At 44.4% G+C, this 24895-nt stretch overlaps 1 protein-coding gene across 2 annotated transcripts in view; it reads right to left on the bottom strand.

Annotated features, from left to right (window-relative positions):
• LOC128407868 (cation channel sperm-associated auxiliary subunit beta-like) overlaps nt 1-24895 on the bottom strand; it is a 48907-nt gene that overhangs the window by 8680 nt on the left and 15332 nt on the right. The window contains exons 12-21 of one of the 2 annotated variants that reach the window (XM_053376805.1): nt 23804-23850; nt 17626-17778; nt 15635-15787; nt 9813-9957; nt 8834-8985; nt 6426-6568; nt 5342-5538; nt 4307-4633; nt 3776-3915; nt 1107-1313 (exon numbers count right to left, since the gene is read on the bottom strand). In XM_053376805.1, coding sequence (XP_053232780.1) covers nt 1107-1313; nt 3776-3915; nt 4307-4633; nt 5342-5538; nt 6426-6568; nt 8834-8985; nt 9813-9957; nt 15635-15787; nt 17626-17778; nt 23804-23850 — 1664 coding nt within the window. The remainder of the gene's footprint in view (nt 1-1106; nt 1314-3775; nt 3916-4306; nt 4634-5341; nt 5539-6425; nt 6569-8833; nt 8986-9812; nt 9958-15634; nt 15788-17625; nt 17779-23803; nt 23851-24895) is intronic. The other variant, XM_053376814.1, reaches the window with a different exon arrangement.

Here is a 24895-nt window from a genome sequence, read left to right as displayed (position 1 = left end):
CAAACTAATCTAAATGAAAACAGAAAGAGAAAGAGAAATGCAATCCTCTCTCAAAGGTAGATCTCAAGCCGTGTCTCACACATAAGGGGGTGGTTCTTCCCAGATCTCACCTGGGAGCTTCCTTTCTTCCAGCCTCCCACCCTGGGAGACCTTCCCATCCCTGCCTCTCACACAGGGTCCTTCACCAGCCAGCCCTCACCTTCATGTGCACACACCCCCTCATTGACCCAGAGCAGAGGACATAAAAACAACAACAACACCAGGAGCAGGACCAAAGGAAGGCAGGAAAAAAACATGAAGATGAAAATAATAAAAGAGTGGGAAAAGAAAAGAAAAGAAAGGGGGGAAAGGAAATAAAAGGGCTTCTGATTCAAATATCCTGAGAAGACCTCTGAAGCCCAGACGTATTGAAGGGACGCTGAGGGCATAGCACTGCACAAATTGGAAACTCCCCAATGCATTCGCCATGAGCGGAGGTAACTCTGTTTCTTTTAAGATGTATCTGAATTTCGGACTTAAGAAACATACGTGTTTTGGAAGAAAGAGAATGGTAACCTGCGAAATGAATCAGCCACTGAGTGCCAAGGTTTTGATCTGGAGATGATTAAGATCGGAATTGGTGCAGGATCAAGGAATAACATCAACTCCTGATATCCAGAACACGGGAAGTCATCCAAAAATGTTTAATTCGGAACTGTTTAGTTGGCTCTTTTGATTGTATTGTGATTTGGCATGATTTGGCATTGAATTAATGTGGCCTCCATAGGATTGTTATTAATGAAACATTTAAAAAATTGATTTTTTTAAAAAAGACAGTTGGAAATGTTGACCCTGCCTTCTATCAAAAGAAAAGTTAGCTTTTACTTGTCTGCTTCACTGACACAGATACCAGAGAGTGTAGTGATGTCCTCAGCATTGCTCTCTGTTTCATGGGCCACACTTAAATCCATCCAACTCAGGAGTCTTGTGCCTGCTTATGGCTTTGGAAAAATGTATCCCGGGGCTTCATAGAACAATGGATACATCTGTGCCCTTCCCCTGTTCAGAACATTTAAGAAAGGGTACGAAAGAATTCTAAACTAAAATGTGGGATTTAGGATCCTTACCGGTAGCTGCTTTAAAAGTCTGGCAATCGCTGAGCCATTTGGTTCAGCGCTGACATCCTCAACTAGCCAGTCTGAAGGAGAGGTTTTAGCAGATAGAACATAGTGCATTGATTTAAGATAGGAGCAGGAATTCTTCAGCGTTAAGACAAGAGTTGTCACTTCACATCGGAGAGATCCCAATGCGATAACAGCTATGGTGGTTTTACCCTAGGGATGTTTATGAAAAAGCATAACATTACTTGGTCTCCAACATAGATGAATATAATTAGCTTCCCATCATGGGATGGATCTACACACGGGGGGAAACCCACTATAAATAAGTCAGAAATTAAATCGTTATAACAAAAGAAAACAAACACTATGGAAAATTGCAAAGAATTTTGTTTGCCTCTGGGCAGGCAGCAATGCTGGCCAATTCAAAGCCGTGCCAGGTTTCCTCAGCTCGTGGGCGGTGAGGCTTCGGATTGGCCTGCGAGGCAGCCATGGACAGAGAGGCCCATGGGCGCATCGCAGGGCTTCGGCTAGAGCTTGGCATGCCTGCTGGCCCTGTGCCTGGTGCCCGGGAAAGCTCTTCCAGAAGCGAGAGCTGCCGCCACCGCTGCCGGCTCCCAACCACCGCCAGAGGAGGTAGGAAATCGGGGAGGGAGGGGCTGGGGGAGAGAGAGAAGCCCCCTCTGCTGGTGTGTGTGTGTGTGTGTGTGTGTGTGTGTGTGTGGTCCAGCCTGCCAGAAGATTTAAGGGACAGTGAGCCGGCCCGCTGGTAGAAAAGTTTGCTGACCCCTGCCATAGAGCCTTATCCATGCAAGCATGGCTGTTGACATAAGGCATTTGCATTCATTTCGCCAGCACAGCATGTGTGCATTGTACGTACTAGAAGAAATCCAAATTCTGTCTTCCATTGGAATAGTTTTAAGAATTATCATATGACAAATGTTTCTCAAACAGGAATAATAAATATTATTAATCTAATACTCCAAAACAAACGTATGACAACAATATATCCATATAAAGACAAGGGTCACACATCAGGTAAAGATAGCTGGGACTGGGCCCCATTCATAACAATAGACCTACAGTACGACCATGTCATACATGCATTTAACTTGCCTGATTTCAACCATACGCAGTTGAAGTCTGGCTGGTTGAAATCTTGCAAGTTGAATAAGGAGCTGGCAGGAGGCGAGCACCTTGCTTGAGAAGCAAGGCAGAGAGCTTAAAAGCTATTTTTGCACCAGGAAAATCTGATGCAAAAAATAACTTTTAAGCTATCTCTGCTATGCTTTGCCTATCTGCATGATGGGTCTGGGGTGCTCCTGGGAGATTTTAAGAGAACTTGGATGGACCTGTGAGATCTCGCAAGAGCACTTCAGGGCTTCTGGAGTCCCAGGATGCTCATGAAGGGGTCCAGTTCCAATGATTTGAGTATACACATTTTTGCAGATATGCAGACTGCTTTGAACGGAATGCCTGTGTAAGATACAATTGCACTCTAGTCATTAATAACTTGCATCCCATTGCTTTCAGTAAACCTTGTAGTGTAGTCTTATACCATATAGCTGTGTCTGTGCTAAACTGGTGCCTGAAGGTGATTAGGGGTAGGGTGAGGGCTATTAAAAGGAGTGTAACACTATGAGTGGCTGGTTTTTGTATCAGTGTTGCGTTCCCCCCAAAGGCTGCCAATTAGTGCTGCTTTGACCTATGAAGCCTTAAACGGCTCAGGACTATAATACCTCAAGGACCACCTCACCCTATATAAACCAACCAGGACCCTGTAATCATTACCTGAGGCCCTTCTGCATGTGCCTTCTCTACAAGAGGTCTGGAGGGTGCCATCACAAAAGCGGGCCTTTTCTGTGGTAGCTCCCCATTTGTGGAAGGCTCCCCCTAGGGAGGCTTGCCTGGCGCCTTCATTGCATATCTTTAGTTGCCAGGTGAAAATGTTTCTCAGGCGTTTGGCTGATTAACATTTTATAGCTTTTAAAATGTGCTTGTGCTTGTGGGAGGGGGATTGCAGGCCCGTGGGCAGTGTCCCTTGGGAACTGGGAAGTAAGCAACAAAAACGACATGAGGAAAACTTGGAAATAAATTGGCCATGAGGTTTTAGCATAGGCATTGGGTGTGTATCCCAAATCATCCTACCTGACTGCTGGATGATTATTCACAAGGGTCAGTCCTGGATTAAGGGTCCCCTCAAGATGCTGGTAAACTAAGCTGACAGCCCCTGGCCACTGAACGGAAGCCCTTGGCTCATCACCCCCACCTCATGTCATCTGGACCTTCGGATTTCAACCCAGACGCCTTTACCAGGGTACTCTGAGATTTTTACATGTCCAACAGGAGAGGCTCCCTCTCACCCCCAGGTTACACTAAGTATCCAACCCAATGCCTTTTCCCAGCACACAAGCTGGCCCCTCCCTGCCAGCTCACCGCCACACCTTCTAACATCTGCAATGAATGCCCAACACATCTAGCAACCAAGTCTCATTAATCTACAATTTCGAGGGTTCTGTGAGGAAAGCCATAGCGTAAACTGGTCTACAACCAACATAAGTTTGTTTTGTACAAAAACACGGGAGAAGATTGCTAACATAGTTTTTTGGAGTCTGAATGCACATTAAAGCTGTGTGTACTTTATCAAGGTACTCTGAAAAGAGCTGTCGGCATGTTACCTTTTCAAAAAATCTACTGTGAACAGTGATATCGATTAAATTGCTATTGTTGTCGTCAAAATAAATTTTTGTGCTCACATCCAGAAGAGAAGGCCTTCCAATTGCAATGTACATTAGCCTATTATGAAACACATTATACGCTGTGGAAGGAAAAAACAATGAGAATGATGTTTATTTCCAATATTTCTTTCCTGTAGAACAACCTCTCACAAAAGGCAAAACTTAGCTCCACTCTGAGACTGCAGTTGGGTTGAAAAATACTTGAGGATTTTGGCTGATTCCAGTGTACCCTTATTTCATATACATCTGTGTACAAATGCACATCAAAATGAGAAATCCATATGAAAGATCTGTAGGCAGGATGGGAGTCAATAGGATAAAAATATATGTAAAATACATTTTGTTGAATTTCAGTTAAATTATTAGAGTGAGGATCATAACTTATAAAGAGTTTGCTTTCATATGATTTCAAACATTTTCAGACATTTTATAGAGAATACATAGAGAGACAAGAAATATATGCAGTCTTACCTACATTAACTGGAGTCACTCTGAATTTCAATTCCAGCTTTGACCCAATATCCAAGTATTTAATGGCATGGCGTGGTAGGTCATCAAACTGTTGTATTGTATATCTACATATGTCAACAACAATTTTCCATTTTCTTTTATTTACAGTGCCAAAGTCATACAAGAACCACCTCCCAGGTGGAATGTCTGTATTTAAAAGCACCCTATTAGGCATGGTAGCATCTCCTAAAGCATTTTGGTCATCCACAACTTGAACAATGAAGAAACTGCTACTGCCTGGAATCACCACTGTTTTCTCAAGATCGGTTGGTTTGAACATATAAGGACCTGGAAAACAAGAAAATAATGAAAACATCATTCAATGTGCAGAAGCTGCATTTCCCTTTGTTGTTGTTGTTGCTGCTGCTGCTATGAATATGCCTAATTTACACAAAAGATAAACTGACCTGAAGCTATGGCTTCTTTGATGTAAAGTTTAGATTCCTAATTTTTGACAGACTGCCACTACCTGTGTGACTCTCCTAGTCAACAGCAGCCCTGTAACTCCCACAGCTCATAAAACTTTTTATTTTGCTAGAAACCTCAGAAATGCAGGCAGTGTCAAGTGAAGGCTGAAATCCCATGCTTCATTCACAGGCTGGAAATTGGGGGCTCTTTCTCTTCTTTTTATGGGGCTACCAGATTGACTCCTTACCTTACTTTTCTGGGATACACCATCCATATCCTTCCTTCATTTTGCCATTTTGTCTCCATAAGAAAATTATGAATTTACACATAGTTGGAGACTGATTGGCTGGCTGTTGATTTAGGAAGGGGATCTAGTAGAAATAAAAATGACTGGATGGCGAGGAACATATAAAAGAGGCTACATAGGAAATTAAGAAATGCTGGGCAGGGGCCACCACCATGCAACCCATCTTAGACGAATAGTATTCCCTACAATTCTTTTCCGATATATTTCCCCCCTGAAGTGTGATTAGCATAAGCCAAAGACCCTCCTTCCAAAAACTTTTCATTATCAGGTGATGCACAAACCTCGAGAAGTCAGCTGAAGCCTGTGTGATATACTGGTCCCTGTAGGGGGCAAAACTCTTAAAGTATTTGCTGTACAAGGGCTATCAAGTTTAGATTCAACAGGAAACCGATCTAGAACATCTACCAGTACAGATGATATAAAGCCCGGAGGAGCTGGTGTCCTAAAAACCTCTCTGATTATACACGATCCTCCTGGCCTGAATTAAAAAGAAGCATACATTTAATACCACTTTGATGATGTCAGATCACACATCTAATGATTTTTTATGAATTTTGACTAGTTCCTAAGATTCCCTTGCTGGAAAATAGTACTAAGAGAAAATTGTGGTTTCAAGCATGTCAGCTGGCACAGGGCTGCTGTTCAGCAGCTATTTCTGATCTTTTGAATCACTATGATTTTGTATTGAATTGTAGTAATTTTTTGATGAATTTGTCTTTAGCTTTATATTCTCCTGTGCTTTGAATTTACTACCATGATCACAATGTCTGTTAACTTGCAATGGTATTATTGTTACTGTGAGCCACTTTGAACTCAACATTTGTTGTGGGGAAAGCAGAATACAAATATTAAATCAAATCACACAAAAATACCCCTTAATCTCCAAGTCAGGTACACCCAGTAGGTACAATATTTCATGGGCCATATTATCTGAACCTGTTCCTTCTGGCTCTAGCAATATCACATCCCTGGAAGACAGCAGACTCCAGCAGTCTTTGCTCCAAATGTGGTGGTGGGTCCCCGTCCCCCCCAGATGATGAAGTCATGGGAAACCATGTCATCATCATACACACTGCAGAAACCATTTCCAATTTCCTATGACACACACATCACCTACTGATATATTTTTGAAGCCTACAAGTTTTGTTTGAAACTTGTATTACACAGTATACATTGCAAATGTTAGTACAAAGTGGTTCTAAGAGCAGGCAGAACAAGAAAGTGGCAACCCTCTGAACAATTTAACCAAATTAGAGAGATGCTATTTTGCTATATTCTGTAAAATAGCAGGGTACATTAAAAAGAAAAACCCAACAGAACAAGACATTGCTTGTTAACAAAACATATGTTGTTATTGATATTTACTCATAATCTAATCTTTTGCCTCTTTGCAGACTACTGAATCTCACACGTTTTGTTGCTATCAGTGGCTCGTGGTTTAAAAGTAACATCTGCTCTTCAGTGATATACTGTACAGCCAAAGGACATTCAAAACCTAAGTCAATATCCTGGAACAAAGTGAGAAAATTATATATATATATATATATATATATATATATATATATATATATATATATTCATGCGTTTATAGATACAAAACTTGCTAAACAATTTTAGGAATAAATAGGAATTTTAAAAAAGATAATTTAATTTATAATAGCAATCAGAGGGGAAATTGCTTAGAAACTGTGTTTCTTTATAACAAGAGTCAAAACAAAAAATTTTTTTCCTTCCAGTAGCATCTTAAAGACCAACTAAGTTAGTTCTTGGTATGAGCTTTCGTGTGCATGCACACTTCTTCAGATACACTGAAACAGAAGTTGCCAGATCCCTCTATATAGTGAGAAGGTGGGGAGGGGTATTACTCAGAAGGGTGGTGGGAAAGGGTGATTGGCAGATAGCTGTGATGAGCCTGTTGACGACTCTTAACGACTGCAATAGGTCTTACAGGAAAAAGCAAGGGGTGAGAAGGTGAAAAAAGGCTTTGTCATGTATAATGAGATAAGAATCCAATGTCTTTGTTCAGACCAGGTCTCTCCATGGTTTTAAGTTTGGTAATGAGTTGCAATTCAGCAGCTTCTCTTTCCAGTCTATTTCTGAAATTCAGAAATCTGGCAATTTCTGTTTCAGTGTATCTGAAGAAGTGTGCATGCACACGAAAGCTCATACCAAGAACTAACTTAGTTGGTCTTTGAGGTGCTACTGGAAGGGAAAATTTTTTTTGTTTTGACTATGGCAGACCAACACGGCTACCTTTCTGTAATTTATAACAAGAGGTAATTCACATATCCCCTCTGCCCTCAAGGTCTTCAACGTCAAAGTTATAGCTCAATTGCTCTACGGAATTCCAGTCTGGCTGCCAGGGTTTACCCAGCTGGTAGAATGAGTGCAGGCAGCTTGTGTCTAGAGGAGGTCAACACAAGGTATAGACTGCAGCCTGGACGAGATTTCTTACATGCTGGTTACACATCTGCCTCACAACAGATAAAGATCCTCTCCCTAGTGAAGTTTTGCTAGATCCCTTTCTTTCCCCAGGGCTACAACGGTTTAACATAAAGGGACAGCAACTTGTTTTTAAATGTAAACTATATGTTGATCTCCGCCTGCAGTTCCTAGATCAACTCTGCATCCCCAAATGGAAACCAGAGTTAGAGGTCATACATTTTCTATTATTGGGGAACAATCAGGAGCTCACCAAATTATTGGCTAAATATCTTTTTCTGTTTTTTTGTCGTCGAAACACACTGCAGACGTCTGATCTCCCTGGAGACCTAGAGATGTAATGTTAGATTGCTTTGTCTCTTTCATTTGACAAATGTTTTGTGTCACTGGGAAGGCGGGAATTCTGTATTGATTGCTATGGATGTTGGTATGTGATGCCAATAAAAGGTTTGATGATGATGAAACTGGTAATTAAGCAGCACAGACATAGCTGCAGTAATCAAAAAATAATACTGATAGTACTAAATTTCTCCCTAGTTTCTCTTAAATTTCTAATGAGTAGAAGACTATGTTTTTAAAAATCAGTATTTGCTCAGGGCCCTGAAGATAATGGTAGGAGTCAGTTAAAGCTAAGCACTTTCAAGTCCCACTTGAAAGAAGTGAAGGAGTTGAAGGTGGCAACTTAGTTGAAGCATTATGTGACTTTGCCTGTGCTAAGGGGGTGGGGCAAACTCAATGGTTTTCTGAAAGTTTCATTAATGCACTCCCTCAGCATATAGGGCACATATACAGGAAATATGGCTCGGATTGAGCTATTGGGACCCGACTGCGCCTCTGAGGCCCACCGCCTTTCAAGGTGTTGCTGCCAGGCCAGGCAGGAGCAACAGCCAATGCCCAGACTGCCAGCTTTAACGGTCCTTCTTGGCAGGGAATCGACCAGGGTTCCTGGGACTGGGGAGAGATTTCCTGCAATGACTGGAGCACGTGAGGCCAGAGCTTGAGGGACCGCAAACATCGCCCCCGCTCCCCCCCAGAAAGCAGTGAGCAGCTATTTTTTTCAGGAACCACAGAATTGTCTTACTTGCTGTAACCCATTATAATGGTGGCTTTTCTGAAATCAACTTTTAATTTTTTTTAAAAAAAGAATTACATCTATAATAAGGATATCTGGATAGTGGTGAAAAAATGCTGGATTAATGACTCCAGTGTCCATTCTAGCACTAGCTTCCTACTTTGACATGTTGGAAGAGTGAAGGTTTCTCCTTAACAAGAACAACAATTATTACAATCTCATAGACATTTTTCATTCACGCATCAAAAGCATACTTAACCTTCAATAAAGTGTCCACATCCACACTCGTCTCTTTTACAAATGAGTCAATTGTATCATTCAGAGAAATATGATTTAATATTCCCAGGTGGTCAAAGTACATGTTGAAGATACCCTTTGCCGGGGGGAAAACCTTGGCATATCTCATTAAACCTACAGAAAAGGGGAAATATAAATAATGGGCATGCATCAAATCTTATTATTATAGGAAGCATGAGTTTATTCTAGAACAATAGGTTTCTGTGGATATTTGGAGAGATCAACAGCTCTTCCAACCCATATTTAATCAATGCAATGAGGAAATAGATCGTTTTGATGAGGATAAAGTATATCTAAATTATGCAACTTCAGACAATAGTTCCTAAGGGCCAGGATCTAGCAAGGTCATATGTGGTCAAATACTTTGAAGCATGCAAGGAGGTGTTGTTCCTTTTTGGAAGAAGCTCCTTGTGCCTCATGGTCTGAATGGATTGGTAGGCAATTGAGGGTTTTGGAAGGTGGGGGTAGATGCAGGGTGCTGCAGCAACAAATGAGTGGATTAAAAGCTTCTAAGACCCACTAGAAGATTGCAACGGCTCTTTGGATCCCAGCCAACCACACTACACTATGAGATATCAGCAAGCAGAATGCATAGGGCATTTATTCCCTGGAGAATAATGTGAAAATAGGGGCATCAGGAGACAAGATAATAGCCTTTGCTGTTGGTCACCCAAGTTCCTGCAATCTCACTTAAAATAGAAGTCATAGAAGATGCAGTGCATCTATGTCTCTAGTCTACATGGTTCTTGGTTTGGGCACCCTTAGGGCTCCCTGGTTCTGCCCAGCAGAGAGTGAATTTCTTAGGTGCATCAGGTGCTTCCACTTGTTTCTCCCTATCTAGCTATGAGAACACATAGGTTGGGGGACCTGGTTTCTTAGCCTAATCTCATATTTGAGTCTTCAAAGACTGCAGGAGACTCCACTTTTTAATGTTTTCCTACCTGCCTTAGTGTACCAAAGGTTTGCCGCGTCAGTCACAAATATAATCGCTTGGGTGTAAACACATGAATCTACATCTATAATCATCTCAGCATTTAAAGTAAATAATGGTGCAAAAGTGGTGCCTCCATCATAAGAAATCCACACCTAAAAGGGAGGGGGAGAGACAATAATGAATATTGTATAAGAGATCTTTGTTGGCATCCATCTGTCTTGAGAGACAATGGAATGCGCCTCTAGGGGTGAAGTCAAACCACTGTGTTAGCAGCACTGAAGTGACCTAATAATAATAATATTAATTTATTATTTGTACCCCACCCATCTGGCTGGGTTTCCACAGCCACTCTGGGCAGCTTCCAACAAAGATTAAAAATACATTAAAATGTCACACATTAAAAACTTCCCTGAACAGGGTTGCCTGCAGATGTTTTTTAAATGTCAGGTAGTTGTTTATCTCTTTGACATCTGATGGGAGGGCGTTCCACAGGGCGGGCGCCACTACCGAGAAGGCCCTCTGCCTGGTTCCCTGTAGCTTTGCTTCTCACAGTGAGGGAACTGCCAGAAGGCCCTTGGCGCTGGACCTCAGCGTTCGGGCAGAATGATGGGGATGGAGAAGCTCTTTCAGGTATACTGGGTTGAGGCTGTTTAGGGCTTTAAAGGTCAATACCAACACTTTGAATTGTGCTCGGAAATGTACTGTGAGCCAATGTAGGTCTTTCAGGAGAGGTGTTATATGGTCTCAGCGGCTGCCCCCAGTCATCCGTCTAGCTGCCGCATGTTGTTTCCGGGTCACCTTCAAAGGTAGCCCCACGTAGAGCACATTGCAGTAGTCCAAGCGGGAGATAACTAGAGCATGCACCACTCTGGCGAGACAGTCCGTGGGCAGGTAGTGTCTCAGCCTGCGTACCAGATGGAACTGGTAGACAGCTGCCCTGGATACAGAATTGACCTGTGCCCCCATGGACAGCTGTGAGTCCAAAATGACTCCCAGGCTGCGCACCTGGTCCTTCAGGGGCACAGTAACCCCATTCAGGACCAGGGAGTCCTCCACACCAGCCCGCCCCATCCTCCAAGAACAGTACTTCTGTCTTGTCAGGATTCAACCTCAATCCATTAGCCACCATGCATCCTCCAACCGCCTCCAGGCACTCACAAGGACCTTCACTGCCTTCACTGGTTCCAATTTAAAAGAAAGGTAGAGCTGGGTATCATCCACCCAGCCCAAACCCCCTGATGATCTATCCCAGCGCCTTCATGTAAATGTTAAAAGGGGGTACAAGCCTGGGCAGTGAGTGTGGAGGTCATGGGCTGCCCAGAAAAACAAGGCCCCCCTCTTGGTCTTGCTGATGTGGTTCAAAGGAAAGCAGGGCAATACATGCGGCAGCTAAACGGATGACTGGGGGCAGCCACTGAGACCATATAACTTAGAATCATAGAATCATAGAATCATAGAGTTGGAAGAGACCACAAGGGCCATCGAGTCCAACCCCCTGCCAAGCAGGAAACACCATCAGAGCACTCCTGACATATGGTTGTCAAGCCTCTGCTTAAAGACCTCCAAAGAAGGAGACTCCACCACACTCCTTGGCAGCAAATTCCACTGTCAAACAGCTCTTACTGTCAGGAAGTTCTTCCTAATGTTTAGGTGGAATCTTCTTTCTTGTAGTTTGGATCCATTGCTCCGTGTCCGCTTCTCTGGAGCAGCAGAAAACAACCTTTCTCCCTCCTCTATGTGACATCCTTTTATATATTTGAACATGGCTATCATATCACCCCTTAACCTCCTCTTCTCCAGGCTAAACATGCCCAGCTCCCTTAGCCGTTCCTCATAAGGCATCGTTTCCAGGCCTTTGACCATTTTGGTTGCCCTCCTCTGGACACGTTCCAGTTTGTCAATGTCCTTCTTGAACTGTGGTGCCCAGAACTGGACACAGTACTCCAGGTGAGGTCTGACCAGAGCAGAATACAGTGGCACTATTACTTCCCTTGATCTAGATGCTATACTCCTATTGATGCAGCCCAGAATTGCATTGGCTTTTTTAGCTGCCGCGTCACACTGTTGGCTCATGTCAAGTTTGTGGTCAACCAAGACTCCTAGATCCTTTTCACATGTAGTGCTCTCAAGCCAGGTGTCACCCATCTTGTATTTGTGCCTCTCATTTTTTTTGCCCAAGTGCAATACTTTACATTTCTCCCTGTTAAAATTCATCTTGTTTGTTTTGGCCCAGTTCTCTAATCTGTCAAGGTCGTTTTGAAGTGTGTTCCTGTCCTCTGGGGTGTTAGCCACCCCTCCCAGTTTGGTGTCATCTGCAAATTTGATCAGGATGCCCTTGAGTCCATCATCCAAGTCGTTGATAAAGATGTTGAATAAGACCGGGCCCAAGACAGAACCCTGTGGCACCCCACTAGTCACTCTTCTCCAGGATGAAGAGGAACCATTGATGAGCACCCTTTGGGTTCGGTCAGTCAGCCAGTTACAAATCCACTGAGTGGTAGCATAGTCAAGACCGCATTTTACCAGCTTCTTTACAAGAATATCATGGGGCACCTTGTCAAATGCCTTGCTGAAATCAAGGTAGGCTACATCCACTGCGTTCCCTTCATCTACCAGGCTTGTAATTCTGTCAAAAAACGAGATCAGGTTAGTCTGACATGACTTATTTTTCAGAAATCCATGCTGACTATTGGTGATCACAGCATTCCTTTCCAGGTGCTCACAGACTGTTTGCTTAATGATCTGCTCCAGAATCTTCCCTGGTATTGATGTCAGACTGACTGGGCGGTAATTATTTGGGTCCTCTCTTTTCCCCTTTTTGAAAATAGGGACAACATTTGCCCTCCTCCAGTCTGCCGGGACTTCGCCTGTTCTCCAGGAATTCTCAAAGATGACTGCCAGTGGTTCTGAGATCACATCTGCCAGTTCTTTTAATACTCTTGGATGCAGTTCATCTGGCCCTGGAGACTTGAATACATCTAGACTAGCCAAGTATTCTTGTACTATCTCCTTAGTTATTCTGGGCTGTGTTTCCTCTGCTGAATCATTTGCTCCAAATTCTTCAGGTCGGGCATTGTTTTCTTTATCGGAGAAGACTGAGGCAAAGAAGGCATTGAGGAGTTCAGCCCTTTCTGTGTCCCCTGTTTGCATTTCACCATCTTCTCCTCTGAGTGACCCCACTGTTTCTTTGTTCTTCCTTTTGCTACGAACATACCCATAAAAGCCTTTTTTGTTGCTTTTAACCTCTCTAGCAAGCCTGAGTTCATTCTGTGCTTTAGCTTTTCTGACTTTGTGTCTACACGTGCTGGCTATTTGTTTGAATTCCTCTTTGGTGGTTTCCCCCCTTTTCCATTTTTTGTACACATCCTTTTTTAATCTTAACTCAGTTAAAAGTTCTTTAGATAGCCACCCTGGCTTCTTTAGGCACCTTCCATGTTTCCGTCTCATTGGTATTGCCTGAAGTTGTGCTTTTACTATCTCCCTCTTAACAAACTCCCAGCCATCATGAACTCCCTTTCCTTTTAGTATTACTGTCCATGGGATCTCACCCAGCACTTCCCTAAGTTTTATGAAGTCGGCTTTCTTAAAGTCGAGAAATTGAGTCCTAGTATGCTTGGCTGCTCCTTTCCGCTGTATAGTAAACTTCAGAAGAGCATGATCACTCGCGCCTAATGATCCTTCCACTTCTACCCCACTAACCAGGTCATCAACATTGGTTAGGACCAGATCTAAAATGGCTGTTCCTCTTGTAGCTTCTCCCACTTTCTGGACAATGAAGTTGTCTGCAAGGCCAGTGAGGAATCTGTTTGACTTGATTGCAGGAGTTGCTGGAAGGAGGTGTACAAGGAGTTATCCAAGCATCTTAGGGTTTCCAGACCAGATTTGTGTAGGGTTTGCTCATTAGCATTTTCTTCTCCCTAATATAGCCCAGAACGCAGCAGAGGTTTAGGACCAGAGTTTTCCTTCTCTTAGATGGGCTATCTTACCAGGCTGACGAGCCTCACCTGCCCCTCATGTCCTTCTACAGAATGTGCAGAAACCATCTACTTGACCGCTGGACTCATAATGGGTTTTATTTGCTCAATCCACCACAGCCTGTCTTCCCAAGCAGGGTAAGTCCCTAACTCATCAAAGGTTTGAAACCCATCAGCAACCCTCACCTGGTTTAGCAGGTCACTCAAAGCCATTTCCTGGGGTGTGGCCGCTGTCACATACTGACAGCTAATAGGAGCCACAAGTGAGAGTTGAGCACAAGGTAGGAACTAAAGGTGGACAGACTACCCCAGAAGGAGCACAGCGTGTCCCCCAACAAAGGTACTCCTCCTCCTCTAACACCCCATCATTTGAAATACCTAGAAGCACCCACCACATTGTCTTGAAGATGGTGACGAATATTTACAAAAAGTCACATAGATGCAGACTTCCAGGGGAGAGGAACGGAGGTTTGGCTGTCTCTCTGTTAGCTCCTGACTATTAACCACTCTGAAGATAAGGGTGATCTGGGAGTTATGCTCAAATGAATGAATATTCAGAAACAAGTCACTGGACAATATATCCCACAGGAAAGCAACTCTGTTGCGTGCCTGCAGAACTCAGATTACATGCATCTTACTCAAGCACATCCAGCAAGCCAACTTTTGACCAGTGTGCAGGACAACACACCTTTCAATCACCCAACATCATGACCATGCCAGGGGGCAGTCAGGTGAGCCGTCCCAGGCAACTGCCCAAATTTGCATTGAAACTGCTGCCAAATCAGAGCCTTTTCCTCTCCGCTGTAGCAGCAGTTTCAATGCAAACCACTTTCTCTTCCTGGAGCAAGGTGTGCTCTCACTGCCCACCAGAATCAAGACACCCATTTTTTTTAAAAAAAGAAATTAATAATGGTTTGATGTCTTAACCCAGGTGTGAGACAGCTTAGCAATGTAAAAATGCAGGCTGAACCATCATGCAGGACAAAGGAAGATTACCCTAGCCACAAGCTAAGTACAGAGCCATTAAGATGGGGCCACTGGCAATCCAAGAGAACTGTCCTCCCCTCCCGCCCCCCCTAAAATATAAACAGAGACAGGAAATTTGGAAGGTTGCCAGGGTAACTGGGTGTGATGTCACAAGAAGAGTTGGGGGCTTTGGGCAGGAGGCTTGGAACAGAAAAAGGAAAGGAGCATGATCTTGGCAGGCAGGCCGCGGGGAAGCTGGGAAAGATGCTTTGGACTGCAGTGCTGGGGGGGGGGAAGCCTCTCTTGAGATAACCGTGCTGTTAAGATCTGGACCCCCTCCATCTAAATTCAGGTGTAACTATGTGAATAAATCCTAACTCTTAAAGCTATGACAGCCTCCACTCAAACCCTCTGTCTCCATTTCCCAGGGATGTCCTGATTTAGAGAAGCCATCCCGTTTCTGATTTGATCCAGGAATGTCCCACTTTGCCTTAGGATATCCTTATTTTCATTGGAAAAATGTTGGATGGCATGGAGTTATCCAACCCCCGAGCTGTATGAAGGCAATCCATAGGGAAGTTGGTTTTTTTTAATGTTTAATGTTTTATTATGTTTTTACATACGTTGGAAGCTGCCCAGAGTGCTGGGGCAACCAAGTAAGATGTGTGGGGTATAAAAAGTAGAATTATTGTTATGGAACAATAATTTTCATCGAAGAAATGTTGGAGGATGTGTGACTTCTGTGTCTTGATTCTCAAGGGAAACACGGCCGCAGGGTGAGGGTCTGGAACCCCCAGAATCCTACTACCAATTGACAGAGGTTGGGGGTTGGAATGCCACCTTTGCAACACTTTGTGCCAGTTGTTAATATACCTTCCTTCTTACACACCTGATTGCCATATGCATACAGAAAATGGCTGTTTGTGTGAAAATACAATCCTTTTGGTATAAATCGCGGATCTGGAAACCAGAAGGCTGGGAATTTTCTTTTTTTATTCATGCTGCCGTCTGTTAACTTATGCACTGATATCAATGCCCGATTCTAGGAAGAAAAAGAAGGAAATACAGTTAAACATATGCATTATCAAAGAAAGAAATGATACAGCAGAAACACAGTATCTAAGCAGAGTGTTAGAACTGGGCAGGTATAGTTGCCTAACAAGAGCAAATTCATACCTGGTTAAGACCTTCTCATTGCCAGGAAGGCGTTCATTCATAGTTGTCAATGTTTCCTTTTTGTAAAGGAAAATTCCCTTATTCCGAATAGGATTCCTTGCAAGAAAAGTTGACAGCTATGTGTTCATTGAAGGGAAGGCCCTGGTTCATTGCTTAAAGGTAAAGGTAAAGCGACCCCTGACCATTAGGTCCAGTCGTGACTGACTCTGGGGTTGCGGTGCCCATCTGACTTTATTGGCCAAGGGAGCCGGCGTACAGCTCCCTAAGCCACTTCTGGTGAACCAGAGAAGCCCACGGAAATGCCGTTTACCTTCCCACTGGAGCGGTACCTATTTATCTACTTGCACTTTGATGTGCTTTCGAACTGCTAGGTTGGCAGGAGCAGAGACCAAGCAACGGGAGCTCACCCAGTTGCGGGGATTCGAACTGCTGACCTTCTGATCGGCAAGTCCTAGACTCTGTGGTTTAACCCACAGCGCCACCCGCATCTCGGTTCATCCCTTAGGAACAGCTAATAAGCACTTTCTAAGAGGCTGGGACCTCTAAGTTCAGAAAAGAAGCTGAGAAAAGGGAACATACATGAAGAGCTGGCTCAAACAGCTGCCATATGGAGCCAGAACTGTACTCAGATGGGCAGAATGCCCTTCTGCTGCAAGAAGATCAAGTAATCCAGGTACGGATTTCATTTTCTTTTCTACCACACTGCTGCTTCTGCCTCTTCAGGAAGTGCTTGTTAGACAGGCCTCAAAGTCCCAGCAGGAGTGTCAGCTTGGCCCCGCGACCGTGGGTGCCCAGGGTTGTGGGTGCCATGCAGCATGCTTGGCCCTGACACCAAAATTTGTGGGTGCGCGGCACCTTCATGGGGAATTTTGTGGGGGTTTCGGCACCCAGGGCCCCAGGGAATTGGCACCTATGAGTCCCAGAATCAGGACCTTTAGTTAGCTGAATGCCCTCGTGCCTCAGAGGGAAGGAAAGACTGGCCAAGAGCAATTAAACAACAACAACACACTTTTACTGACCTTAAGAATGAAGTAGAAGAGGTGCCCAGATGCAATCTATCTGGGCACTTCCTCTGCCTTCTAAGGGGCAATCAAAAATATATCGACTAATTATTCTTCTAAGGGAGGGAGAAGGCACCTGTGGCATTTGTAACTGACAAAGAAGAAGAGATGTTTTAGAAAAGACAACAATTGCAGGGATCAGAGCACCAGAAGATACAATGCCTCATTTTAAAATGTTTCCTTTTTAAAACATCACCGTGGCCATTGTTTTGAAGAAAATATCCAACATATATATTGGAATCGTGGAACTGAAAGGGAACAGAAGGATCTATATTCTTCAGAAAGGCATTCATAGACTACCTGTGAACTTAGGTGAACTGTGGAAGTTTATGTGTTAATTAGTTAATTAATATCCCACCACTCCTCCTGAAGGAACTCAGCTTGGCAGTGGGGTGGGGAGGGAGTTGAGGCTATTGCAGGACACAGTTTTGATATTGGTGGGTCAGCCAGGGAAAATGGGGAGAGGGGGCTTTCAATCAGTTGTCCCATCCATTGCTAATTGCCCCCTTTCTAATTCAATTAAAATGCTTTCACCAAACCATCAATCACATCACAAAAAATGAGAATCCATTCTAAACAAGAGCAGCAAATTGCCATCTGTTCAGAGTTATCAATTAAAACGGACTCCTTTGGTGCACTGTACCTGTTGCAATAACAAAGCGATGCCAGTGTTCTGTTCATAATCAACGAGAAAAGAAACCACCCGTCTGGAAAAGTGCCTTTCACCTTTCATTTTGTGAGGCAAGCAGCTGTGCCATTTTTGAAATGTATCATTGCTATAGAAACAAGTGGATTCCTGGTTTTTTAATAAAAAAAACAAGAAGAAGAAAAGGATGCAAAGTACCGGTAATTGATTTAGGAATACATCATTGTTTGAACTTAAAAGCTTTGCTAAAGAATCCACTGAGCTCTGAGTATACAGGAGTGGCTAGTGGGGAGGGGCAATGATGTGTACCTGGCCTCCTAGCAGGACAGCCACTGCCACTGACCAGGAGTGGAGGGCCAAGGCAACAGAAAGGTCAGAGCTGTACGGTGCACCAACATGAAGATGTTGATGATGATGCACCCATGCAGCAGTGGTTTCCCCATTACCTTGCCCCTCCTGGCCTCCTTCCTCGTAAGTGGCAGCAACTCGCCGTGTCAGTGCTCCACTCAGCAGGCCTCTCCTGTATAAAGCAAACAAGAAGCAAAGCAAGAAGATTTTACAAGAGCAAGGGCCAAATTGCACATTATTGATGCTTTTTAAAAAGTACACACAGGTCCTACTAACCAAACACTATGAATTCCCTGGAAATCATTCGATGGGCAAGCATTCACATCATTTCCATCAATTCCTGTGCAAACGTTTCTAACCGTAGTTTTTGTATGATCTCCCCCACCCCCCCACCCCAATCCTGTCTCTCCATGGCTTCTTCCTGAGATGGCTGCAGCTTAACAGCAAAAGAAAGACAAAGGGGGAAAATAAATTGTCCAATCTCTCTTGCTCTGATTTCTCCAATCTCTCTCTCTCTCGCTCCCTCCCTGCATGGTTTCTTCCCCCAAATAGCTGCCACCGACTAGCAAAGCACAAACATGCAAGGAATTAAGAAAGTGGGTAAACTCTGGATGTTCAGATATCTGAATCTGTGGAGTGTATAGCGAGGCATAGAATAATTCTTTACATTTGGACATTTTGTGAATTTTTACATGGCTAGCAGGCAGAAAGCAGGGCCTATGTATATGTTTAGACTGATAGAATTTTCTGCCAGAAACTGTTGTGGGACTGAGAAGCCTAGATCAGAAGCCTGTTTTGGATTGGAGCTCTGAACCTGCTTTTTTGGACCCACAATACTGAACCAATGGCCCTTGGTGAATACAAGCCGTGTGGGGACCCCAAACAGTCACTCCTCCAAAGACCTCAGTGATCAGGTAGTGATCTAAAGGTTGAGATGCTCCTTATGCTATCATAAGCTCCTTATGCTACAAGCTAAGGGCTTTGTAAATAAATACAAGAACTTTGAACTTATCCTAGTAGGATATGGCAGCCAGTTCCCGAAAAGCTCTGATAGCGACCACAAAAGCTTCCAGTAATAAATTGGCTCAACTGTCCTTTTGATTTCTGAACATTAATTTGCCAAGGTGGCCAGGAAGTCAAATTATGTACTGAACAGAATGCACCAAACCTCAACTAAATGCACCAAACCTCAACACCAAACCCCCCCTCGCAGGGGGTTGATCTGGCTTGTGTGACGGAGACCTGGGTGCGCGAAGGGGAAACTGTTACCTTACGAGAGATGGCGCCCCCGGGTTTCTCCGTCCTCCACCAGTCACGGACTGTGGGCCGGGGGGGAGGGGTGGCATTATTAATCCGGGAAGATTGTTCTTTCAGGGCTCTACCATCGCCATTGATCCCCGGCATTGAATGTGTTGGCCTAGTGTGGGCCTCTGAGGTGAGCTTGGCTGTCTGGCTGGTGTACCGGCCACCTAGCGCACCAACAGCCACCCTGTCAGGCCTGCTGGAGGTGGTGGCCGGCTGGGCCTTGGAGTTCCTTAACCTATTGGTATTGGGGGACTTCAACATCCATGCTGATGCCACTCCCTCCTCACAGGCTCTGGACCTGGTGTCTTCCATGGCGACTCTAGGGCTCTCCCAGTTTGTTTCGGGCCCCACACATCAAGCAGGCCACACGCTGGATTTGATCTTTGGCGCCGGTATAGATGTGATCATGTCTCCTTTGATGAAGGTGCCATGGTCTGATCACTACGCTCTGAAAGCCAGGATTGACTTTCCACCCCCACCCTGCTTAGGTGGCGAGCCGATTTGGGCTCGCCCGCAGAGGCTGATGGACCCTGATAGATTCCGTCAAGCCTTGCGGGACCTTGCTCCCCCTGGCGACTCATTGACTGAGCTTGTTGAGGTCTGGAATACCCAGCTCCTGGCAGCCATAGATGAGATCGCACCTAAGCACCCTCTGCGACCCTGCAGAAACCGGGCTCCCTGGTTTACCGAGGAGCTTCGGAAAATGAAGCAGGACCTCAGACGGCTACAGCGAGTATGGCGGGGTGCCCGTGACGGAGCCTCAAGAACATCTTATAGGGTTGGACTTCCGGGTTAGCGCCATCGGCTAATGGCGGATTCCCTCCGAGCTCCGGAGGGAATCGGCTTCGCAGGATCCGGGTCTTGCCACTGCGGCAACACGGGGACCCTCAGAAATCACAGGCGCTGAAGCCTGTGAACTTGGTGACTCGGCAGGCGCCATTTGCGCCCCCCGACCCGCGAAGGAGCCTTTTTAAAGGCTTCGGAATGGGGGACGGGGTGAGCGGCGCGGTGCTGAGAGTCTCCTGCGGAGTGAAGCCGCATGCCATGGTCGGAGAGCGCTGACTTCTTCTTGTGAACAATTGGACTCTAAAAGCAACAACCCGTGAGTAATACGGAAATTGGATTTGTAAAGAAAAAAATTTTTTTGAATTAGGCACGATCGGGGAAGGCGCAAACAGGAAGTCCGTCTCCCCATCTTATAAATAATCTAAAGCAAGGACTAGCTAACTAAGGTCGAGAGAATTTCTTCTTTATTGGGTAAAAGACATTAATTTCACGATTTGGCAGTATAAGTAATTTCACTGGAGGATAAGAGCTAATTTTGAGAGCTGAAGTGCCACCCCCCCGGACCCGGGAGTGATCCGCGAGAGAGCCTGTTGAGCAGATATAGAAGAGTTTGACAGCTGTCAAATTAGCTGTCAAGAAGGAAAAAGAGAACTTTGTTTCTGCTATCTCTGCTGGATATATTTGCTACAATTTGGTTATATTTTGTTGAAAACAAGGAAGAACTGATACAAACTAACTTGATTTTTGGATTTGAACTGGAAGGAAGATAAAGTAACTTGGGACATTACAAGAATGGCTGAAGGAGGAAAAATTCAAGCTAAATTGGACAGAGTGTTTCTTCTCTTGGGAAAGTTACAAGGCCAAATTGATGTTTTGGCTACAAATGTTGCAACTCTGGACTTAACAGTAAACAAATCCATTGAATTTGATAAGGACTCAACTCATGAAGTCCATGCAGCTGGACAAGAAGAGAAACTTGAAAGATTTGAGAGTGTGGAGAAAGAGATATATGTTGTTTCTGAGGAAAAGGAAGGAGGAGATGTAATGTTGCACATGACAAAGGAGAGCCAGAGGCCTGACATGATGGCTACAAAGGAAAATAAGTACTGGATGATGAAAAACTGTTTTGAATTGAAGATTGAAGAATGGAGAGATCTCCTTATGTGGAGATCTGAAGACCTATGGATTACAAATTTGATTAAGGTGAAAGTTGGAGCTTTTGGGACATTTGGACTTAAAAGGAGTAAGAAACAAGATTCAGGCTCCACTTTTAAGTATGGAGGTCTGGCTGGAAGAAATATGGACCCTATCGGGACAGAGCTTCTCCGAGATCTGGTGTTTAATATTAAGGACTACCAAAAAAACCGGCAGAGAGGAATTGAGAGAGAATTAAGAGCCTCGGACATGAGGTCTCCAGGCTGATAGTAGACTAAGACTGATGGACATTGGTTGGGGATTGAAACCGGGAAAGGGGGGGGGTTGGGAATCCAAAGGGTGCAGAATTATAATCTGTTTTTTTTATTTTGTTTTGTTATTAGTATGAAAATTGGGGAATTCGTGGAAGGGAATTTGGGTCGACTTTAGAAAAAAGTTTTAAGAATGAGTACTGATGTTTAAATACTGATGTTTATAAGTTAAAATTGGTTTTTTTTTTAAATGAATTAAATATAAAAAGGTCAAAAATTGGGGACAAGAACTTGTTGAATTAACAATTTGAATTGGAATATAAGAAGGGGAGGTGTGGGGAAGTCAGGGAAATATGTTATTGAAAATAAGGATTGTAAACTTTATGTGTTTTTAACTTTTTTCTTTTTTTCTTTTTGATTTTTTAATGTATAAAGGTGGAAAAACTCAATAAATATCTTTTTTAAAAAAGAACATCTTATAGGGTTTTTATGAAAACCTATGAGATGGCAGTGAAGGCCGCTAAGAAGTCTTACTTCTCGGCCTCCATTGCATCCGCTAGCTCTCGCCCAGCGCAATTATTTAGTATAATTAGGTCTTTAACGTCCCTTGAAGGACAGCCAAATTTAAATAACAATCTGACACACAGCTGTGAGGCATTTGCGAGCTTTTTTGCGGAGAAGGTCCTATTGCTCCGCCATGACCTCCCTGCCAATACAATAAATGAACCGGAGGCCCCTCGACTGTCCTCGGGTCCAGTATTGGCCCACTTTGACCGGATATCTCCAGCCGATGTGGACAGACTCCTCCAAGCTGGAAAGCCCACCACCTGTCCTCTTGACCTGTGCCCGTCATGGCTGATTAGAGCGTGTCCAGACGAGGTGCGGGCCCCCCAGGGGATATCATCAATTTGTCCCTTGGCACCAGGATATTCCCAGGGGAACTGAAGGAGGCAGTGGTGCGTCCGCTCTTAAAGAAAACATCATTAGATCCCTTAGATCTATCCAATTACTGCCCGGTTTCGAATCTTCCATTCCTGGGTAAGGTGATTGAGAGAGCGGTTGCTGAACAGCTTGGTAGGTTTCTGGATGAAACATCGGCTCTCGATCCATTCCAGTCCGGCTTCTGCACTGGTCATGGGACCGAGACGGCTCTGGTCGCCCTAACAGATGATCTCCGCAGGCAGCTGGATCGAGGCGGGTCGGGGCTGCTGATTCTTCTAGATCTGTCAGCAGCCTTCGACATGGTCGATCCCAAACTCCTGGACCACCGCCTTGCCGACGTGGGGATCCAGGGCACAGCCCTTCAATGGCTGCGCTCGTTTCTCTCTGGTCGGGGACAGAGGGTGGCGCTTGGGGGGGAATTGTCATCGCGCCACTCCTTGGTGTGTGGAGTGCCTCAGGGTGCGATACTCTCCCCGATGCTTTTCAACATCTTTATGCGCCCCCTCGCCCAGCTTGTCCGGAGTTTTGGGCTGGGTTGCCATCAGTATGCCGATGACACCCAACTCTATCTGTTGATGGATGGCCATCCTGACTCGGCCCCAGACACACTGACCAGATGTCTGGAAGCTGTGGCTGGATGGTTACGTGGGAGCCGGTTGAAGTTAAATCCTTCGAAGACAGAGGTCCTCTGGCTGGGACGGGACGATATGGGATTGAGGGGGCAACTCCCATCTCTTGCGAGACCACATTCATCCGGTACTATACCAGCTGCACTGGCTCCCGGTGGAGTACAGGATCAGGTTTAAGGTGCTGGTTTTAACCTTTAAAGCCCTATACGGCCTAGGACCCTCGTACCTACGGGACCGCCTCTCCTGGTATGCCCCACAGAGAAACCTACAGTCTGCAAATAAAAACATCCTGAAGGTCCCAGGCCTCAGAGAGGTTAGGCTGGCCTCAGCTAGAGCCAGGGCCTTCTCGGCTGCGGCTCCAATCTGGTGGAATGCTCTGTCACAAGAGACTAGGGCCCTGCGGACCTGACATCTTTCCGCAGGGCCTGCAAGACAGAGTTGTTCCACCAGGCCTTTGGTCAGGGCGAAGCCTGACTCCCTCCTCTGGCAACCTGCACAGAATTTTGCTTAATGGTTGCCATCAACTTGATTTTAATTAATTTTTATAATGAAATATTTTTAGAATGTTTGATTCTTTGATTGTTTGATTATTTGATTGTTGTTAGCCGTCCTGAGCCTGGCTTCGGCTGGGGAGGGCGGGATATAAATAATATTTTTAAAAATATTATTATTATTATTATTATTATTATTATTATTATTATTATTATTATTATTATATGTCGGCAAATTTTCGTAAGGTTTTATCGTCCTTTGCCTTACCTGGCTCAATGACTTATCTTTGTTGAATGACAGACCAACATAGTCCGCTGCAATAAAAGCAGAAATATATTAGCTACAACTCAGTGCTTGCACTTCTAAAATATAGTTTACAAAAGGCATCAACCCAGTTTCATGTGAACAGTTAAAAAGAACTCAGGGTGAAATTTTGAAATTATTTTTGTTACATGCCTTAAAATATATAAGTGTATATGAGCGGAGAGGCATGCTCTCTGGCTTGAGCTGGTTTATTGCAGGAAAGCATTGCGGGAGCGCTCTTTGCCTCCACTTACACTATGGAGTTTTGCAGTGTGCTATTTTGTCCCCCATGCTTTTCAACAGCTACATGAAGACATTGGAAGCAGACATTAGGACATTAGATGACACAGCTATATTTCTCCATAACGTTGGAGAACCCATGGCTTCAAGTTACAAACAAAAGGGAGATTCCAATGAAACATCTGGCAGCAAGAGCTGTTTGACTGTGGGACAGACTCTCTCAGGAGGTTGTGGACTCTCCTTTCTTAGAGGTTGTTAAGCAGAGGCTGGATGGCCAACTGTCAAGGATGCTTTAGTTGAGATTCCTGCATTGCAGAGAATGAGACAAGATGACTCCTGGGATTATTTCCAACTCTACAATTCTATGATTCTGTGACTGAATCTAGAGTGGCTGTGCAAGACCTGGGACCAGTGCCTGAATGCTGTGATGGACCAGATGAGGGCAAATAAAGCGAGTTTGAATTCTGGGAAAACAAAGGCCTCAGAGGCTTTGTAGGCTGGTGGGCTCCCATGTTCAGGAGATATATATTTAAAAACACAATATTAAAACAACTTACAATTGCAAAAATAAGGTGGGTCCTTGAAATTTACACCTCAAAGGCCAGCGTAAAGACAGGCCAATGCTTGTTCTGTATAGGGCTGCATTACCTCTGAAGGAGCAGGTACATAGCTTAGTGATACTCCTGGATACATTGTGTCATTACAGACCCAATTGACTTCTGTGGCTAGAATTGCCTTTTACCAGCTTCATCTGGTAAGGTAGGAGCACCCATACAGGGATAGTTTGACCACTGCAGTCCATGCATTGGTAACTTT

The sequence above is a fragment of the Podarcis raffonei genome, chromosome 1 (genome assembly GCF_027172205.1).
Source record: "Podarcis raffonei isolate rPodRaf1 chromosome 1, rPodRaf1.pri, whole genome shotgun sequence".
NCBI lineage: Eukaryota > Metazoa > Chordata > Lepidosauria > Squamata > Lacertidae > Podarcis > Podarcis raffonei.
This window is presented reverse-complemented; position numbering and strand designations above follow the sequence as displayed.